The 21126-nt window shown below is 42.8% G+C and overlaps 1 protein-coding gene across 4 annotated transcripts in view; it reads left to right on the top strand.

The window, feature by feature from the left end:
• The first annotated feature begins 5187 nt into the window (after positions 1-5187).
• PTBP3 (polypyrimidine tract binding protein 3) overlaps positions 5188-21126 on the top strand; it is a 45094-nt gene continuing 29155 nt past the window's right edge. Inside the window, exons 1-2 of one of the 4 annotated variants that reach the window (XM_028713061.2) lie at positions 5202-5342; positions 15747-15780. Coding sequence is in view for 2 of the 4 variants with exons in the window: in XM_028713058.2 (XP_028568891.1) it covers positions 5335-5342; positions 15747-15780 (42 nt within the window). In the remaining 2 variants the exon portion in view is untranslated. Of the gene's footprint in view, positions 5343-15746; positions 15781-21126 lie in introns of all 4 variants that reach the window. The other 3 variants (XM_028713058.2, XM_028713060.2, XM_028713059.2) reach the window with 3 other exon arrangements.

The raw sequence follows: 21126 nt of genomic DNA on the forward strand, positions 1-21126 counted from the left end.
CTTTCTTGGTTGATCTGCTTAATATTCTCCACCATGTTTTCATTGCTTGTCATTTGGGCTGTCACTTAGCACCAGTGTTTTCCATATGCAAAGTGGGTTAATTGTTTGGGGGGGGTGTTTTGTTTTTTTTAGAACATCTTCTAATTCCTTAATAATATACTGCATATACAGTATGTCTTAATAATCTATGACTCTGGTTGTGATCTTTTTGCGCTTGCTTTGTGCTTGTGACACATTTAAGAGTTTAGCCTTGAATCATGTTTAGATGTACTGCTTGGAGGCAGAGGACTTGTAAACAAATCCTTGGTGTAGCAGTATACCTTAGATGAGCAGCTGCGCTCTAATCCAGGCAAAGGACTCCACACCTTTGATGTAAGGCCGCATCCTAGGATACAAGGCCTTGCCGTTTAACTCCTATCACTGTTTTTGTGATTACAATTTATCACCTGCCCTTCACACTAAGATCCCGTCCTTCACCCTGTTGAGTCCTGACTCTCTGAGGTCCCGCCACCAGGGCCACACTCAGGTTTCAGAGTTGTCTTTCATGAGTTGGCAACCCTGGGGACTGCGTGTACTCATATCTCATGGCCTTATTTAGGCACAAAATAGGAGCATGCAATCTAGGTCTCTGCAATTGTTAGGTAGCATTTTGTTTCATTTATACATTTAAAATATTTTTATACAGTGCTACCTCGGGTTAAGACCTTAATTCGTTCTGGAGGTCCGTTCTTAACCTGAAACTGTTCTTAACCTGAGGTACCACTTTAGTTAATGGGGCCTCCCGCTGCCACTGAAGCACGATTTCTGTTCTCATCCTGAAGCAAAGTTCTTAACCCGAGGTACTATTTCTGGGTTAACGGAGTCTGTAACCTGAAGCGTCTGTAACCCAAGATACCACTGTACCACATTTCATCTCAGTAGGGAGAGCATTCCAGATGGTGGGCACCACAATGTATAAAGAAAAAGTAAAAAGCAAGGTTTGCCAACCTTTTGTGGCCCATGAGCACATCTGCACACCAGAGGAACTGTTATGGACATCACACACACACACACACACACACACTTTAGCCAATCACACACCACAACCTATTCCGCTGGCTTTGATAGAATGTTTATTTCAAGCCCAATTTCAACAGAGGAAGGGTGCCAGGAAGGGCCATGGACCCAGGCACACACCCTGAGAGTGTATGTGTGTTCATAGGCAGGGGCATAGCATGGGGGGTGCCAGCAGGGCCATGGACCCAGGCACACAATTTTGAGGTGGTGCAAACCAGGTGCCCCCATGCAGGCTACCCCAGCATAGTGCTCCTCTCCGCAGGTGTTGGGGGCATTTGCCCACCAAGGGCCACGTTAACCGGCTGGGCTCCGCCCCCCCCTGAAGGGGGTAGGTGCCACAGTGTGGGGGTGGTCACTCCAGTGGCAGTGAAGACTGGGCTAGCGTGGTGAGCTCCATTCACCCTCCGTGCCCTGCCAACTGGCATGCCTGTGTCTGCCCCAGGCGCCAGCAACCCACACTACGCCCCTGCTCATAGGCACCATGTTAGCAAGTCATGGAACAAAGCTGCTGAAATTTGGATTGCCCAGGCATGAAATAAATGCTAGTAACCTGTTCCATGGCTCCCCAATAAAGCCGTGCTTTATATTACAGTTTGGCACTTTGTGCTCCAGCTTTTTGCATGACAGCAACTAATCTTAGGCTGTAGCGCTTACGTCCAATTCAAGTATGGTCTCCTACAGGTCCAGTCTGACTCTGGCACTGCCATTCAGATGGTGCCACTTAAGTCAAAGTAGTTATGGGCTTTGTGTGCCCCAAATATATGGTTCTCTTATTTGAAAAGATGTAGAATGTGGCCTGTGTAAAGAATCTGAAACAGAAATATGATTAAAGATTTAAAAATAATAACATGGGGGTGGTATCCAACTGTTACTCAGAGTAGACCCACTGAAATTAATAAACATGACTAAGTTAATTTCGGTGGGTCTAAACTGAGTAAAACTAAGTTACATACCACCCTTAATCCGCAATGGTTCAGTGGAATAAGCCCAGTGGGGTGAATGAGACTTTATGCTATCATGGTGCTTTTGAGTATGAGAGCCTAATAGGATGTAAAAAAAAGAAAGGCTTGACTCACATTTTTATAATGCTTGTGGCTGGGCATTACTGAGCTCTAAACATCCTGGTGGGAAAATACTCTATACTAAAATGCAGAGTGTGGAGGAAATTCAAGGCCCAGTTCTCCCAGCCCTGACATAAAAGCTTAGGCATCTGTTAACAAAACAAACAAAACTGGCAGCTTTGACAACTGACTGTAAAACGGGGTTTGAGTTCCAAAGACTTGAACAACTCCCTTAGATTTCTTCATTGGCACAAGGCAATCTATCTGGGTTCTGCTGTCTACGGGATTCTCCTGTGCATGCGGAGCTCTTCACTTGCTTCTGATTACCATATCCTGGGTTCAAACAACAGGGGGTGCCATCATGCTGCATTTGTGAGCCTTCCAGAGACATCTAGCTGGATGCAGGTGATAGAATTCTGGACTAAAGGGGACCTTTGGTCTCATTTCCCAAGGAAGTACTTAAGCTCTCAGCAGAGTTTATCTAAAATTAATTTCAATATGGATCAGCTCTCTCCACTAAAATCAATAGTCTGCTTTGGATTGCATGGCCAATGACAACACCCAGCAGCAACTGTTGGGTGTACAGAATCCATCCAGGGTCAAGAATTGTTTAAGTAACCCCAGATTGAGCTGTGGATACAGTGTGATCCCTAAGCCACCATTCCTGCTGCTCTTCAAAGTTGCAATCTCTTATTTAGGGGGTAAGTAAGTTTTATTTTAGGGACGCGGGTGGCGCTGTGGGTTAAACCACTGAGCCTAGGACTTGCCGATCAGAAGGTTGGTGGTTCGAAACCCCGTGACGGGGTGAGCTCCCGTTGCTCGGTCCCTGCTCCTGCCAACCTAGCCGTTCGTAAGCACGTCAAAGTGCTGCAAGTAGATAAATAGGTACCACTCTGGTGGGAAGGTAAACGTCATTTCCGTGCGCTGCTCTGGTTCGCCAGAAGCAGCTTGGTCATGCTGGCCACATGACCCGGAAGCTGTACACTGGCTCCCTCGGCCAATAAAGCGAAATGAGTGCCGCAACCCCAGAGTCGGTCACGACTGGACCTAATGGTCAGGGGTCCCTTTACCTTTACTAAGTTTTATTTTAGTGGAGCTTAATTCTGAATAAATGTGTATAGGATTGCACTGCATGTGTTTAGAAGGCCACTAAGTAGGGTGAGTATACAATAAAATGTATACAAACTGTGTGCTCTTTCTGGTGGAGGAGGGTTAGGGGTGGTTGTTTTTTTGCATTTTACTCCTTTTGGAAAGTTTCCTTTTGTTGTACCATGGCAGTCTCGATCTTGGTCTTGGACAAATGAAAGACTGGTATGGCTGCTAATTAGATTCCCTCTTGGTCATCTGTAGAGTGGATTACCTTGGTTCTCAGGTTACAGAACAGAAAGGCAACCGAAAGTCCAAGGTAAAATAATGGAAGATGAACTTTCAGTTTCCTTTCACATCAGTAACTTGAGGACTAGAAACAACCGCCTCACTTCCAACCAAGAAAAAAATCTAAATAGGAGCCACACCCAAATATGGTTTGCTGAAGCTGAAATATAAAATGGACATGCAGTGTGCAGTATTTTAATGCAATCTGTTCTCATTTAGCCTGGCAAAGACTAGGAGTTTACCTGCTATGTCTTTCTATGAATGACTGTGCTGGGCATAGTTCATGACTAGCACACTGGCTCAGAACAGAGATTCACATGGAACACCAGGTAATTCTGACACATCTTTGAATTGGGTGGGAATGGATAATTCAGTCTTTCTCCTGGATGCAGAGACAACTGCAGAATTACCTGTCCTTAGAAGAGGCAGATACTCCCAAGAGCCTTTAATTATGTTTATTTCTAGCAGCACAGCAGCATTTATTTCTTCAGACTGGTATGGCCCTGCCCACAGATGGTTGTTCGCTAATATCTCTCATTGCATGCAAGAAGAGCTTTCCCATGGATTGAGGAGAGTTAACATTTTAAATATGTACCTGTAGCAATTTGGGAAACCTCAAGTTATCAGTGTCTCCAGTCCTGGGGTGTGAAAGCCATTGCACAGGTCACCCTGCCCCTGTAAAATGGGCTTTTTGGAAAGCTTTTTGTCCAGTGCAGAGTTAGGAACATTTTACAATGCAATCCTATACATGCCCAGAAGTTTCATTGCCTCCAATGAGGTTTTCTTCTAAGTTATAGGAGTGTAGCCTATTGAACTCAACATGGAATTTACTTCAGAGCCTATATGCTTAGGATAGTGTTGTTAAACACACTGCCTAACTCGGCTGGTTTGTAGCCCACACATAGATATTCCTACTGCTACATGTTCAATGGAAAATAACCCTTGCACTCCAGTAGCTGTTGGACGTTCCCAAAATGGCTTTGGGAGCAAACAATTCACCAACTACAACCCACCCTGCTTTTTGTCTTCTACGTCTGCCATTAGGAGGGCAGAAAGGCGCTTCCAACGGTGTTCACTCGGAGAAAGCTTTTTCTTTCTCACCCCCCCCCCCCATATTATAAATTGCGTCCATTTTAAGTCTGGCTAAACGAGGCAAGAAGAACCGGAAAACTTTGAGAACAGGTCCGGAACCGTTGCGAATGCAGCAGATTATATTCTCTCGTCTTATTGTGCCATCCCGCGTGCCGGCCCTTTCCCCTTTCCCACGTCTCTCCCCCCCCCCCCATCCCTCGAAAAACGTTTCCTCGAGAAATGGACTTGCAGAGTCTGAGGGGAAGGGCAGCGCGCGCACACACACCCTGCCCGTGGCAACAGCAGCAACAGCTGCTGCCTGTTGTTATTGCCGCCGAAGGCTCGCGCCCCGAGATCTCCCGTGGGGGGGGGGGGCGCGTGTTCATTTGCATGCGGGCGCGCGCTCTCGCTCGCCTCTCCCAGGCAAGGCAAGAAGCCTTCGAAGCCGGGGCGGGGGGGGGGGGAGAGAGAAACGCACGCGCACCTTGCCGAGCCCGCGTGCGCGCCTCTCCCTCCCCTCTCCAGCTGACGCTTGGGTGTGTCCCGGAGCCTCGAGGAGCTGGGCGGCGGCAACAGGAGGAGGAGGAGGAGGGGGCGGGCAGGGCAGGGCCGGGCCCAGCTGTTGCGCCTGCGCGCCGCCGGCAGCCCCGCCCCCCCGCTTCGCCCATCCTTTCTCGTTTTTCCTTCTGTGAGGCGGCCGCTCCGCTCCCTTTCCCTTCCCTCCCCCTCGCCCTGTCCCGTCCCTCGCCGCTTCCTTCCTCCTGTCTGTGCCATGGATGGGTAAGTACCTGCCTCGCCCCGGCGGTCGCGGACGGGCGGATTGCACCCGCCTGTGGGGGCGAAAAGCGCGCGCGCGGGGGGGGGTCCTTTCCCTTTCCAACCCCCCCTCCCAATCCTTCCCCCGTCCCCACCTCACCGGGGCCAGTGGCTGCTTCGCTTTGTGCACACTGTTATCTCTCTACCTCTGTGGTTTTTTTTGCCCAACATCCCGGGTTGGTGGAGGGGCGCCGAGGGCAGCGGCGGGGCTGGTGGGAGCGAAAGAGGAAGCGCGGGGTGGGGGCTGGGGATCGGCGGCAGCGATAAAAGGTGCGGTCACCCGGGCAGGTAAGTAGGTAGGTGGGGTGGGGCGCGTAATACGTAGGTGGGACAGGAGGGAAGGGCGGCATCTGGCGCATGTGTTGGGGGATGTTGCTTCGAGCCGCCTCCTTTCGGATTTGCGCGCCCGCCCCTCCAAAACCCGCTTCTTCGCATTCCTTCTCCTCTCGTCTTTCGGGGGGGGGGAGAGGAGGAGAAGAGGGGTCATGGGGAGTTTGCAGCGGGAGCTGCTTCTCGGGCATGTGAAGGCGAGGGAAAAACAAGCTGGCCCGGCCTCCTCTTCCTCTCCCTTCCCCCGAACCTGCCGGGGTGGGGGAGAAGGAGGAGAAAGAGCGAGCGCGCAACTTTTCCCCCAGGTACGGCGTGACGAGCCCGCCTCGAAAACTTCTTACGTCTTGTTGCGCTCGGGAGCCGTGCAGCTGGCTGGGGCGACTTTTTAAGTCTCTTTCCGTCCCTTCCTCGCTGCCCATTGTTGCTTCTTTTCTTTCCTCCTCCTCCCAAAAAGGAAGCCTCCCACAAGAGCAACAGATTTCTCTCCGTCCCCACCCCGCTCTCTCTTCCTCTTTCTCGTTGCGACAGCAGTAAAGGAGACGAGCCTAAGTTGCAAGGCTTGCAAGGACGGCGTTTTGTTTTGGCTTGCTTCTCGCCTTTTGCAGCTGCTGCTGCTGCTGCGTGTCAGGTGTGGTGGGCAACAGGAGTTTTCCCTTCGCGCGACGAGTCGCTCGCGCGGAGGAAGGAAAGCGTGGCGATGTTCTGGGGAGGGAGGAAGGCGCGTCGCGCATCTTGCGCGGGGGAGACGGATCTTGCTGGTCGTGGGGAAAGGGGGGGTGAGGGAGAGCAGGCCGCGGGAGGAGCGCTTCCTCGTTGAGCCCGGGGAGACTCCCACCAGAGGGGGTGGTTGCCGGAGCGCATCGTGGCTTTTCCGCCGCTGCGCAAGAGCAGAACCAGGAAATAGAGAGCGCCGCCTTAAGTTAAAGGTTGCAGACGCGCCCGCTTCTAACATTGCAGCGTGACTCGCGGTGTTTCTGCCCCCCTCCCTTCAGATTTCTTTCCCCCTCCTCTTAAGCAGATACTGTAGTAGCCTTGTAAAGCGCAGTCATCAGCAACAACTGGAGAAGCTTATCGCTTTAATCTCGACTTGGGACTGGTGAAGGCCATTAACTAATTAATTGGAACTCTAGTCTCACGCAGTAATGAAAACAGACCCCGTCGTGTTTGCTCTTCAGGTGTTTAAATCGGCCTCTGGAAAAGCCTTGCCTGTACCTTCTCTCTGGATGTTGCCTTGCAATGGTGGTTTTCTTAATTGCAGCTTTTTCTGTCCCGACTGTAATGCAAAATTCAAATGTGTGTTTTAAGTTCCATGGATTTTGTGATAGCCTTGTGCATTTCCCCCCCACCCCACCGCCCCTCAAATACATGTGAATATTATGGAGACTCTTATTGTGGAAAATATTTACACACACACATCTGCATACTATATGATGGAGAATATATTGGTTGGTAGTGTGTCTATGTGCACATTAGTCATTTGATTGTTGGCTGTCAGTGTGAGTGCTCATTCTTTGGACCATTGTGTGCAGAACAAGAGTATCTGCCTGGTGGCGCATGCATGAAAAGTTGGGTGGTATTTATTTAGCGATGAAGATCAGATAAAACAGTTCATATTTTGTAGTGTGTTTTCCTGTGCTGCAAGTTTCTGCTTTCTGTTACTGTAAACAAGTCTCCAAACTGGCATTTAAGTTAAGCATATGTACTTTGAGAAGGCTCAGTGCTCTTATGCATAACTATGAGTGGGTTGCTTCATAAAATTAGTTGCTAAACCTAGATTTCCATTACTTTTTTTGGAAGTACGTTTCTTTTATCTTTTCGTAAACATCTTTGAGGGCTTTCAACAATCAAGCGGTGTGCAGTTTAATAAATAAATAGGTAATAAATGATACGGGATTATGAATAGTACAATTGAGTGTGCAATTTGATTCACTACTGAGTGAAGCATGTCTACTGAAAAGCAATTCCCATTGAGGTCAGTGTGGTTTATTCCCAGGAATCTAGGTACAGGATTGCAATCTTCACCTCTAACTTGAATATCAATGTTTCACTATGGCATATGCATTTCAGGATTCTGTTACTTAATAACTCTTAAAAATATACTTTAGCAGATTTCATCTAGACATGACATCATTGGGGTTAATCTAACCTTTATACAACATGATTTATCCCCACTAATAAGTCATATTGTGGAAAGCTGACTTTCATACTGTTATACCATAGGCAGTTGAGCACAAGCCTTCTCAGAAATTTAAAGCGAATCAGTAGCATGCAGTGTAGATGCGCGATTTATACCATGTTTAGAGTGCACATTTGTGTATCATTTTCAATAAAAACCCCAGTATCTTGAATAAAAGCAGCACCTCTCCTTGTAAGCTGAATAATTGATACTGCTAAGCACAAGTGTTCCAAATGTGTTTTTCCATCTTCAAAACTGTGAAATGAAATATATATATATATAATTAGCCTGCATTTTTAACCCTTTCAGGTACTCTTCTACAAATACATCTCAAACAAAGGAAACTGATATTCTCAGGATTTCAATAAGTGTCTGGTGGTCTCTTAGTTGCATTGTGTCTTATTTGTTAAAAGATGTATTTCCTACTTGATATAAATTATACACCATAGTTTATAGTTCTACACAGTATGAAGAGGTTGGCCAGAAGACAAACTTCAAATCCCCTTTTAGGTGTGAATTTGGTTCTGCCAGCTTTGCTTAGGTGGCCACCTATAAAATTGAAATGACTAAACTATGGTTTCTGAGTTTGCTTGAGAAGATTACACGAAATGTGCAAAGTTCCTTAAATATTTACTTCACTATATAAAGTAGGTATAGGTTTAACCACTTCCTAAGTGTAAAACAAAGCTTTGAAATTTTGGTCTGTTCACTAGAATACCAGCATTGAATTTGGGTTTAAAGTTGTGCTTAAGCCATGATTTTTTTAGGCAGTTTTAAGCTAACGATTATCAGCCTGATGTGTACTTAATACAAAGGCTGTGATGCAGAAGGTCCACAATACTTCTCATAAGTTGTCACTGCAACCTCACCCACACCATATTTAAACCCTTAAAGCATACTTCTGGCTTGGACATGAGATTTTTATAGGTAGACTAAGGAGAATAATTTCCCTTTAACAAACACAAACCACCCATCTTGTGCCAAGTTCCCAATCAAGTTCAAAAACCATCCACCATAATTTCTGCAGTGCTTAGAGTGTTCTAAGCTCTGTACTTTGATTAAAGAAACGAGGCAGGCTATGCCCACAGGCATAATGTTTATTAGACGTATCGTATTAAAGGAAAGAGGAATGAAAGCAATAAAGCACATTCAACGTATCAATTCTTAAAGTTAGTGTAGTTCAGCTTGTAGTGACCAGTTGAAATGGCTGCTGAGGCGGCAGTTCTGAGAAACAAGGAAGCAAAATGGCAGTTGGAGCCAGCTAACCTGATGGAGTCAGTTTTGCTGCCTCCTCAGACCCAGTCACCAGGAAAAGAATCAGAAGCAACTTGGTTACAGGGCAGCTTCTTAGAAACAAATTGGAACTATGGTCATATTGCAACACTCTTAGCAGGCTGGCAGTTTAACTCTATATATGTTGATTCCGCTCAGTTCACAGGAGCTTGCTTCTAAGTAGACATACATAAAAGTATTACATGCCAGTCATTACAACTATCTTGTGATCTCACTCCCCACCACAATCACTTCACTTATAGTGGGCTTGCAGTTTGTCCTGGAGGCAAAGTAAGTTTTAAGAATGAAATCTAATGTGTCTCCTCTGCCTGTGGAACAGGCTTCATTGATACAATGGATTTCCCATCCAGTCCCTGACACTGACCCAAAATCTGCTCTGGAGGTCTGGGAGGCTCAGCAGAGCAGATGTGAAGGGGGGAAGGGGAAGTCTGTGCAGTAGTGGTGTCCTAAGAGTATAGGAAATTGGTTCAAAGGTGCAAGTTTTTAACATAGAAGTGATGCTCAAGTCATGCTGTAAATGGGTGTCTGTGTGCTTAATTCAGCTAATTACAATGAGGCAAGATGCCTGTTGGTATGTGGCTTTACTTATAGTAAAGCTGCATTGTGGGTGAGGTGTGGGTTGTGTAACAAAAGTACAGTGGTACCTCGGGTTAAGTACTTAATTCGTTCCGGAGGTCCGTTCTTAACTTGAAACTGTTCTTAACCTGAAGCACCACTTTAGCTAATGGGGCCTCCTGCCACCGCGCCGCCGGAGCACGATTTCTCTTCTCATCCTGAAGCAAAGTTCTTAACCCGAGGTAATATTTATGGGTTAGCAGAGTCTGTAACCTGAAGCGTCTGTAACCTGAAGCGTATGTAACCCGAGGTACCACTGTATCTAGAATGCATTAATGCATGGTGCTTAGGAACCTTCTTTGGTGAGTTTTAGGTATTGGGGTGTTGTGTAACATTTCTGCTTAGTTTTAGTTTGTTGAATGGCTGAAGGGAGTATTTCCCAATTAAAGTTAATGAAAATTAACTTTCATATTGATGGACAGGGTGAACAGTTGCTAAGAGGCAAATAAATAACCCTTTAATTGTAAAAAAAAAAAATGAATGTTAAGTATTTTGTGATATAGAACAAACAAATCTATATTTTTAAAGGGATGTAAATAATTTACTTTGATACCTAAATAATATAGCTGAATGGTTTTTTGTTCTGCCTTTCAGGCAACTGATATATTTACATACAGTATCACCAAAACATCAACATAGATACTTAGCAAAACATTTACTAAAAGCTATCATTCATTTTTAGAAGAAAGGTGGACTTGAATGTGTTTTGTTCATTCTCAATGGTGCTAATATGCTAGAAATAAAATGACTTCAAAAGTAAGCATGTGTGCCCTTAACTTACAGCCTTAAAGTTTAAGATTGCCCACACTATTGATTGATTAATGCTTTAGTTGATTAATTGGCTAATTAATATTTACAGCCATACTAACAGCATTCTTTTAAATGCTTGCAAATCTGCCTCGGGCACCATACACCATATTGATTTAATGTTCATGTCTATAATAGAATAATTGGATAGCAATAAATGTCAATACGTTTATTTATGAATTTGTTGTATTTCTCACAAAACCAATTAGATTTGTAAGTAAAATGACTTCAGATTAAGATGCTTCTGCATAGGATATTTGTGTTTAACACCCCCCCCCAAAAAAAAAATCAAACCTCTTTTGGGGAAGAAACAAGTGGGTTTTCATTTGTGATTGTTGCAATATTTGAATGAGGGGAATGACTGTTTGGCTATGTGGATATGGAGAATCCAAGATAGTACATTTTATTGGGGTATGGACACAGGCTGGAGAGCCACAGTATGGCTTTGTGTGGCAGCATTATTAGGAATAGGTTAAGTATTTTTATTGTCAATGAAGCTGCTGGGGAGAGCAGTGCTGTTAGCTGAATATCAGATACAGTGTGTATGTATTCAGGTGACATTGATGTGGTTATTGTGGGGCATTTCATGACCTTTTTTGGGGGGAGGGGGCATTCTCGTGTGAACCACTTTGCTACGTAAAATAAAAAAAACCTACAGAGGGATTGTACACTGGATGACAAAGAGTTTGCAAAAACTTCCTCATTTGAGCTCAATCTAGTCCAGGGCTGAGCAGTGGCTGGTTTTCAACATCATGATATATCACCGGGTAAAGATTGCAATATACCAGTACAGGCAGTCCTCCATTTATGCGTGGATTACGTTCTGAGGCATTGCACACGTTGGTAAAATTGTGTATAATTGAATAAGCCTGGAAACACCCCATTACGCCTCCAACCCACCCTTTTAGGGACGTTTCAGTAACGTCTTTATGACGTTTCCGGGTCACTTCCGAATTCAGTGCAATGCACGTATTTCACACATTGAATGTGCATAAACGGGGGGCTGCCTATATATCATGATGTCTGACGTAAGTATGTAGAGGCAAATGAGGTGAAGTCCTGGCAACTGCTACTATTTTAGGGGCCTAAAACTGATACACTATTACTTACCTTTAACGTATTGTTATTTTATAGTACAGAGCAGCGGTAGGCAACCTGTGGGCCGGATTCGGCCCAATCGCCTTCTCAATCTGGCCTGTGGACAGCCCGGGAATCAGCGTGTTTTTACATGAGTAGTATGTGTCCTTTTATTTAAAATGCATCTCTGTGGGGCATAGGAATTTGTTCATTCTCCCCCCCCCCCCAATATAGTCCGTCCCACCACATGGTCTGAGGGACGGTGGACCGGCCCACAGCTGGAAAAGGTCGCTGACCCCTGGTACAGAGAGACACTGTGGCAGGAATCACGAAAGAAACCATGACTGGCCTCACAGTTGTTACCACATCACGATTTTTTACATAGCGCGCACACACATTGTGATTCACAGTATATCACCATGCCGAATATTATGAAACTGTTACCACAATGTAGACTTCAAATTGATTTTGGACGGTGTGTTGATGCATCACCCAGCCATAGTCTAGTCATTGCACAAAAAATTAAATATTATTGTGACCTGGTTTGACCGTTCTTCTTCCCATATTCCCCTACTCGTTGTTCAAGTAAAAGAACTAGGTTGCACAGATGAGAGGAATCTTGTTAGTATACAAATTGATTTGTTGTCCTATTGTTGTCTCAAGAGAATCTACTTTAGTTGAGTGATCTGTGATAGCAGTTTAAAGCTACTGCACATTTTGACTCCTTGACCTGTACTCAAGCTGATGACTCGTGTTTTCTGGTAATTCCTAACGCGAATTTTTTTTCTGTTGAATAGTATCGATTGAACCTGCAAGTGCTTAATAGGACAAATGACCTTATTTATTAAGTTGAACTTACCAGGTGTATAATTTTGATGTCCGTCTTGCTATAGTGGTTTGGTGCAGACTGAAGGCAGCTTCCCTTCAGTCCTGGAGCCAACTGTGGTTATTATAACATGTATTCTGGTTTGTTTGCCAGACATCCTCCCATGGCCACTACAGCCCACTCCATTCTGCAGAGTCCCCCAACCCTTGGGGGAGACTTTTTGGTGAACTGCTGGGGATGAGCATGCCACTCTGCCAGCATTTTTCTGGATCCAACCATTCTCTTGTTGGCTTGAGAGCAAACATTCTTCATCAGTGAAAGTTGCGGCTGAAAATATGTAGCGGTGGTGCAATTCAAGGGTCTTGTTCGGTGTAAACTTGAAGTATTGCTTTGACATAGCAGTTCTACAGCTCCTCAAATCTTTGCATAGCTTGCATGTGTTGTGCGCAATTTACATCCAGAAATCATCAAACAAAAATCGTTAATATTAACCTTGCACGATGTGCCTGCTTCCTTGATTATGTCAGTCTTCATGTCAGTTAATAGAAAAATAATACAGTAATAATAGTACTAGAAAGAACAAAGAAAACAAATGTAACATATTTTAAAATGCTGCTCAGAGAAATAGTTTCTCAGAGAGGCATAAGTTATTTTGATTGTATTCCAACTCGGACTCAAGTTTGCAATAACTTTATTTTGTCTTTGTCCTCTTTCCTTTATCTCTGTTCTTTCTTTCTTTTAAAATCAATTTCAAAATTAAAGGAAAAACCCGAAGTTCATCAATCATTTCATTTGTATTGAATTTTAGTATTTTTACTAGGGACATTCATCTCTGTACAGTGAGCATACTTGAAACTATCACATATGAAACTAATTCTGTATCTTTGCTTACCCAACTGTTCTGTATAGTTTCATAATCTTTATAATAGGTTGTGTGTTACACATAAATATTTGTATTCTGGTTTTGTGTTTTTTACTTTTGTTTTATTTACACATGGCTAGCATAAGCAGTTAATGCTACGTGTGATACTGATAGGTGGAGCAAATCCTATCAGAAGTGGTTTGTAACCTTAGAGATTTGGGTGTGGGTGTGTTTGGCAAAGGTGAAGATCTCTATTCATTGTATCATTTCACTATCTACCATGCGTCTATGAATTTAATAAACTTAAGGAAGCGGTCATTTGATTAATGTTGCATCACATTTTCGCAAATCAAATAACAGTCTTGCTCAGTTTTAGCTAGCAGTTACAGTTCCGTACACCACAGATTATCTTGCATCTTTCAGCAAGAACAAAAGTATTTTCTATCATCCAAGCAAGAGCACACATTCTGCCTAGAATGTGTTATCCCTCTAGCGCTCACAACAGTGGTCTGCATACATAGGACCACAGAGCATCTCATCTACATATAGGAACAGCCTGCATTTTGCTCCTCTTTCTTGATATTTGGCAGGATCTTTAGAAGAAAAGTGTTGTCTGTTGCTTATAGAATACAGTGGTGCCCCGCAAGACGAATGCCTCGCAAGACGGAAAACCCGCTAGACGAAAGGGTTTTCCGTTTTGGAGGTGCTTCGCAAAACGAATTTCCTATGGGCTTGCTTCGCAAGACGAAAATGTATTGCGAGTTCCTGCAGGGTTCCCCCCCCCCTTTTTCCCAAGCCGGTAAGCCGCTTATCAGCTGATCCGCTAAGCCACTAAGCTGCTTAACAGCTGATCCGCTAAGCCGCTTAACAGCTGATCGCTAAGCCGCTTAACAGCTGATCCGCTAAGCCGCTTATCAGCTGATCCGCTAAGCCGCGCGGAACGGATTCTTTTCGTCTTGTGAGGCACCACTGTACAATAATATATCTGCTTGCCAGAGTGCCCAGTAGCACACATCTCTTTCTAGAGCTCTTATTTGGGCTGCAGTTTGGAGAAGATGAGAAATAACAAGTAGTTGCTCACAAGCAGCAGTATTAATGAATGTGAAGTTGAGACATAGATGAGATGAAGAGGACATAAACATCCAGGTTTCCATTTCCCAAATTCTTACTTGTAGGGGAGCAGGTGCTGATTGCTGCGGTGAATTACTGGCCAGATGCTGTGGCTTTAACTTCTACTCAGTGCTGGTTAGGAAGTGACATGGTGGGATTGTATTCTTTAGAATATATTGAGCTTAAATATGATAATATTTAGGGAAGTTATTAATATTTAATGGTGTATTTTTAACACTTGATTGGGAGCCGCCCAGAGTGGCTGGGGAAACTCAGCCAGATGGGAGGGGTATAAATAATAAATTATTATTATTATTATTATTATTATTATTATTATTATTATTAATGGAGAGCAAATTTCTTAGCTGTGTTTGATAGAACATATTAGGTACATGATACATGGCTTGATCTCTTGTTTTTTTGTACTGAGACATACTGATGGGAAAAATCATTTTCTTTAATGAGCATATCTCTGCACATAAATTGTTTGATACAGTAGAGTGTAGGAAGAACAGAAGTAAACGATTAGTTGTTAGATTAATCTCAAGGTAGTTTAAATTTCACTTAAATTTTGCCTTCATTTGGTTCTTGTTGAAAGATGTTTAAGGGCTTGGGCTTGGATGCCCAGGATTATATTTTGTTGTTTGGAGAAGTTATGGCCCTACAGCAGAACAATCTCCTTGAAAGATCCTATCCATCTGTTTCTCAGTGGCTTCTGTCTGCTGTATCATCTTTAGGATGGAATGGCAATGGCATCCCACAAACGGACTGGGCATGGAAAGGAATATGAGAGAAGTGGAACTACTTTTCATAACTTTACTAGACTTCATTACCCTTAAGGAGACAATGTAGGATGTGTGGTCTTGTTCTTGCATTTTATTGTACAGTACAGAAGTAATGACTTTGCTATAGGAGTATTTCACTTCTTCTGGTTTCATACGGTTTCCCACCTGAAAAGCAGTAGAAATTTAATCCAAATGTGTCTGGCTTGTTAAGGAAACGTCTCCACTACTTCCTGTGTAATAGATGTGTCTAAAAACTCCTTTAATGAGTTGTGTAAAGGGGTTTTGTTTTTTGTTTTTACTACTTGTTCTAACTAAACTTCCTTTTCTCATACTGTGTGTTACTAAACTGTCCCATTTCTTTTGCAAAACGCTCCATAACTCATTTCATTCTTCCGATATTTTTTCTTCCTTAAGCTTTATTTACCACTGCCTGTGCAATAACTATTTTTCTAACTTTTCCATTTTCTCCCATTTTTTTTTCACACAGTGTTGTTACAGATCTTATAGCAGTCGGTTTAAAGGTAGGCATCTTTTTCTGTCCTTTCATATGCACTTGTTACTCCATTTTTATTTCCAGATATTGGTATTCATACACATCTTTTGCTTTTGTGGCATTGCTCTGTTTCAGTCTGATTCCCCTCCTCCCAAAGAAGTCTCTACAGTTATTTTTTTTACGCGTTTACAATTATGTTTCTTCCAGCTCAGCTTGCTGTCATTTGTAGCCCAGAGATTAAAGTGTTTTCGTTTGCTTGCAAGTTGTCAAATGAGAAAAGCAGATACTTAATAGCGATGGTTTTGAGTCTCCATACTTTGGTTGCTTTCAGATCCTAATGACCAAAATGCTGAGTTTAAGAATTAGTTCTTAATAATAACTATCTAAAGCATTGTACTCTAGATCTATGCAGGCCATATTAATAAAATCAGATCGTCAGAAACTGAATTTTAAAGGTCAAGTGACTAATACGTTATAGCAGTCTCTGAACTTCAGTTCTGCTAAAGACTTTTAGCTAACCCCCTAGCTGCTCTGTGCTCTTTAGATGTTTGTAAGAACAGCGTTTTTATTTCTTTGTCTCATAAAACGAAGGCTACCATGTAATTTGTAGTCTTGGAATATATTGGGTTGTTTCCAGTGCTCCACTTGCATAGTTCCACTGTTGGAAAGGAACTTCTGCCTCCTCTCATGCCCCTACACACCCTCAAAATCTGCTCTGGAGGATTCCCCAACCCCAACCCCAACCCCAGTTGATTTTGAGGGTTCACAGGAAACTGGTCCATTGTGTGTAGCTGCTCCATTGAAAATGGCTTGTTGTGTTCACGATCAATACTGAGACATACTTTTATTGTACCATCACAAAGCTGTTGAATGCTGCAGCTTCAAAAGAAAATTGTAGTCCATGTATGCCAGTAAAAGATAGTGCCCTAATAGTCTGTTCCTTACAGCTCAGTACGTACCTCCGGTTGCGCACGGGATCCATTTCGGAGCTCTGGTCAGATCCCAAGGAATTCACAACCGGAGGTGCCTGTTTTGCGCATGTGCACGGCGCGGTAGAGCTCTTCTGTGCATGCGTGCGTGGCGAAACCTGGGAAAATACTTCCGGGTTTGCCGCGCACATAACCCAAAGGATATGAAACCAGAGGTGTGCGCATCCAGAGGTACCACTGTATCTACTCAGAAGTCAGTCCCTTTACCTAAAAGGGACTTGCTCCCAAGTAAGAATACAGGACTCGAGCCTTAGAAAACGTAATTGCTTTGTTCAGATAAACAAGTAGACAAAATCTGAAAACTTTTTATGCAAGCCTCTGAAAATAGACAAGCTAACAAAAGAATAAAGAAGTCATGGCTAATATTTGGGGGGGGGATAACATTATGCAATATTTTATACATTGAAATAAATTGTATACAGTTTTCTGAAGAGGTAAACTTTATTAGGACTTGGAGATCACTCTTTAGGAATAAAAGACTGGTTTTAGACTTCAGGGTTTAAAAGACTTGATTTGGATCAAATTTCATTATCTGCTGAGTCATTGCTTTTACTTAACATACCATAAGATTTAAAGACAAAACGGAAGTGAACCTGGCAAAATATTATAGTTTGAGTTCAAAAGGAAGCCACGCTGCATGTTATGAAATATTTATAAGAGATTATTGGACTCGGGGGTTTGTTTGTTTTTAATTAGGCAGAACCAATTCTGTAATATTTGTACAATATATTTTCAATTATCTGCATAGTAACCCATTTTTACAGCAAAATGGGATGCAGGTACACATAACTGGAAAACATAACCAGTCTTAAGGATACTTAAGTTTTAAATAAGTTTAGTGCATGCTCGTGCTATACAGATGGTATCATTGGGGCTGTATATGCTAAAGTACAAATTAAATTTTGTGCCAAGGCATCTGAGTGCACACTGTCAGTACACTTTGAAGTATCCCCCCATTAGTCTGAATTGTCCATCTGATGAGGCAAGAAAATACCCAGTTTTATGTTATATTGAGTGCTTCACAATAACTCTACGCTCTCTGCTTGTTCTGTTCATAGATACTATAGTGGCATTTCCAGAATCTCTCCATTGCTTTTTTGTCTGTCTGTTGTTTTCTAGCTGTTGTACTGCTACTGGCTATCTCTACATTTTCTTTACTCGGTTGCAAGTGGCCAGTAGCCAGGTGCAAAATGTGCCTGGCACTTGCCTAATTTCGAACACTGTTGGAACTACTTCAGTCACACAACTCTCCATGTAGCCAGATATCCACGAGGCTTGATAGCAGCATATCACTAGAATGTTAGGAGCAGTCCTGTGTCAGCTTCTAAGAGTACAATAAGAAGCAGTGCATCTTAGTCCTCTTCAAATGGTACCTGAAGAGAGAACTAGTTTTGCCAGACATAAATACTGTGATTTTTGGTTAAGGGGCCTCACCCTCTAGTTTGTTCTCGAGTAATTCTTAACACCTCAGTGTTTCAAGAAATGTATTTGGTCTTTTCTTCCTACTATACTGTATGATACATTATGATTTGGGTACAATGCATATGTACGATTTTGTAAAGTCTATGGAAGAGGAAGGGAAGAAATAATAACTTTTTGTTTTGCTGACACTCCTCAAGCAGTTTGAATGTGTGAAAATTCCATGACTCCAGAGCAGCTTAGCCAGTAAGTTTCATAGACTCTACTTAATCAGCACCACCAAATTGCATACTGTATTATAATATAGGTATCTAGTAACTGCAGGAGGTTGGCTAATATAATTTAGTGTTGTTGTAGCCTTTTGAGATTTGGGAGGCAAGCCTGTTTAATTCAATAATTAACAAAGCTGTTGGAGTCTAAACGTCTCATGAATTAAGAGAGAGCAAAGAATTGGTTCAGATAAAGCATGTTATCTGGCTCCAACTTGTCCCCCCCCCCACCTTGTAATTTTGTAAGCTATGAGGGGCAGTCCATTTTGCAGCTTAAAGGTAAAGGTACTACTCTGCGGTTGCGGCGCTCATCTTGCTCTGTAGGCTGAGGGAGCCGGCGGTTGTCTGCAGACAGCTTCTGAGTCATATGGCCAGCACGACTAAGCCGCTTCTGGCCAACCAGAGCAGTGCACAGAAACGCCGTTTACCTTCCCGCTGCAGTGGTACCTATTTGTCTACTTGGACTTTGATGTGCTTTCGAACTGCTAGGTTGGCAGGAGCAGGGACCAAACAATGGGAGCTCACTCCATCGCAGGGATTCGAACCGCCGACCTTCTGATCAACAAGTCCTAGGCTCTGTGGTTTAGACCACAGTGCCGTGGGGGTGAAAGGGAAGGGAAAGCACTCTAGCACTGCCCCTTCTTGCTGTCCATGTCACCCTCGGCTTGCGTAGCCTCCCCATGATTACATCCCAGTTTTTCAGAGTCCTAAATCAAATGGGAAGCCTACACAGGTTGTGAAGCCTCCCCATCGCAGAAGTTATCACTTCAGCTTGTGAAGGACAACTGACAGGCAATAGTAGCATGCTTGTCTTTGCTTCCCCCTTGTATGTTGATTAAACATAGTAGAACACCTGAATAGAATTGTACAGTGATAAGAAAGAAGGTGTTACACAGATTGCATATATGTTATCTTTTTGAAAAGCTATCTTTTAGGACTCCTTACTAATCAGAATCTATACAGTTTTAGGTTCAGCACCAGAAGCATAATAAAGACATTTTTCATTAGTTTGAAAGTTAAGAAGTAGCACTCACCTGTTGAAGTCTGACAGCATTTGAAATTGTTGGGTTTCTTACAGATGAATTGCACATTTTAATTCTGGATTTTACTTTCTCTGTTCAGACCGTTTGTGGTCAATTTAATTTTTTGAGGTTGCTTGTAGAAAAGAGGTTGATTGAGAAAAGAGGTAAGATTGACAGCTGTTGGAACACTGAGCCTTCTAACAGATCCTCTTTTCAGTTGCTGACAGTTTACTAACCAGTTATAGAGGCCTAATACCAGTCTTTTGCTCAAATTTATTGTGGTCACCTCCCAGGCAGAGTTCATTTTCATACCAGACAGACCATTTAGCTAGAACAGTGTTATTTCAAACTTGCCATCTTTTTGGAATAATTTCCATACTTTAGCGAGAAGGGATCCCTGCATATTGTAGATGATCCTTTGTGCATGCGCTCAAGAAATAATAGTGCATTCTGGACCATGTCTACTCAGAAGTAAGTCCTATTGAATCCAGTGGGTCTCCCCCACCCCTGGTAAATGGTGTTATGATTGCAGCCTTGGAATGCAAACACCCAACCATACAAAAACAGACTTTTGGATGCACGTTGACTGGGTATATGGAATACAACTTATTTTTTCATAAATCTAGTCTAACAGTTTTATTCTTGGATTTCTGAGGAATCTGTAATATGCTTCCAAGGGGCCCTAAGACATTCTAATATGGTTTGAAAAGTTCTTATCCATTGCAATTCATTTCTAACCATAGAATCCAGAGCAATTGTTTTGTTGCCTTAAGAACTTCTTCCTGTTATTTCAAGCAAGTGAGAACCATAATTAGTAGGACATCTTCATTCCAGGATACAACCAATATGTTTTCTAGTTACCTCACTTGCACAGTCAAGGTTTTGACCTGTGTATTCTCGAGTGGCATACAAGTATGTTATTAACCAGATGCAATGTCAACCTAAATTTCTTCAAAACAACCATGATATCCCCTTCCATCCCTGAAAGTTTTCTTAAGGTTGCTAAGATTAAACAATAGCGTTGTATATCACAATATCGCCTTCAGCCAATTGTCAACTAGGATTTTTCTTTCTTGAATGTAATAATGCTTGCTCCTCTGGCAGGATCTGATAACTTACTCTTGCAGAATTCACTTTAAAATGGAGGAATTGTGCCTCCTAGTTCCTTTTCTGCTCATTTATTTTAACATTGTTTCCTTAATTATCATAAAGTTTCTGCTTTGTGACACTGAGTAGTCATTTGTCATTTAAAATTAGTATTGTAATTTCGGTGTCTGTGGGGGATCATACGAGTTTTCTAACAGGACTGACTTAGCTAATAAGACTTCCTGGGAGATAATAGTCCTGAATGTTCTTAACTTCATCCTTTTTATAGTTATATATGAACAGTTACAAGTAGTATATAATAAGCAGTGTGCAATAAGCGGTTTACGTAGGAAAAAAGCAGTTGCTCCCATAGTACTTCTTATTATTCAGTATAGGCCATATCGTCAATTGGTTTTCATGCTATTTAGAGTTTAAATACTATTGGTTAGGTTGGCACTTATTAACTTTAAGTTTAGGGTTAATAACCTTTATTGCTTTAAATAACTAAGTATTGATTTAATTATTGAGTTATTAAATTACAATTTTAGTCAACTACTTCAAGAATGCCTATATTCATGGTTGGAGCAGT

The sequence above is a fragment of the Podarcis muralis genome, chromosome 17 (genome assembly GCF_964188315.1).
Source record: "Podarcis muralis chromosome 17, rPodMur119.hap1.1, whole genome shotgun sequence".
Taxonomy (NCBI): Eukaryota; Metazoa; Chordata; class Lepidosauria; order Squamata; family Lacertidae; genus Podarcis; species Podarcis muralis.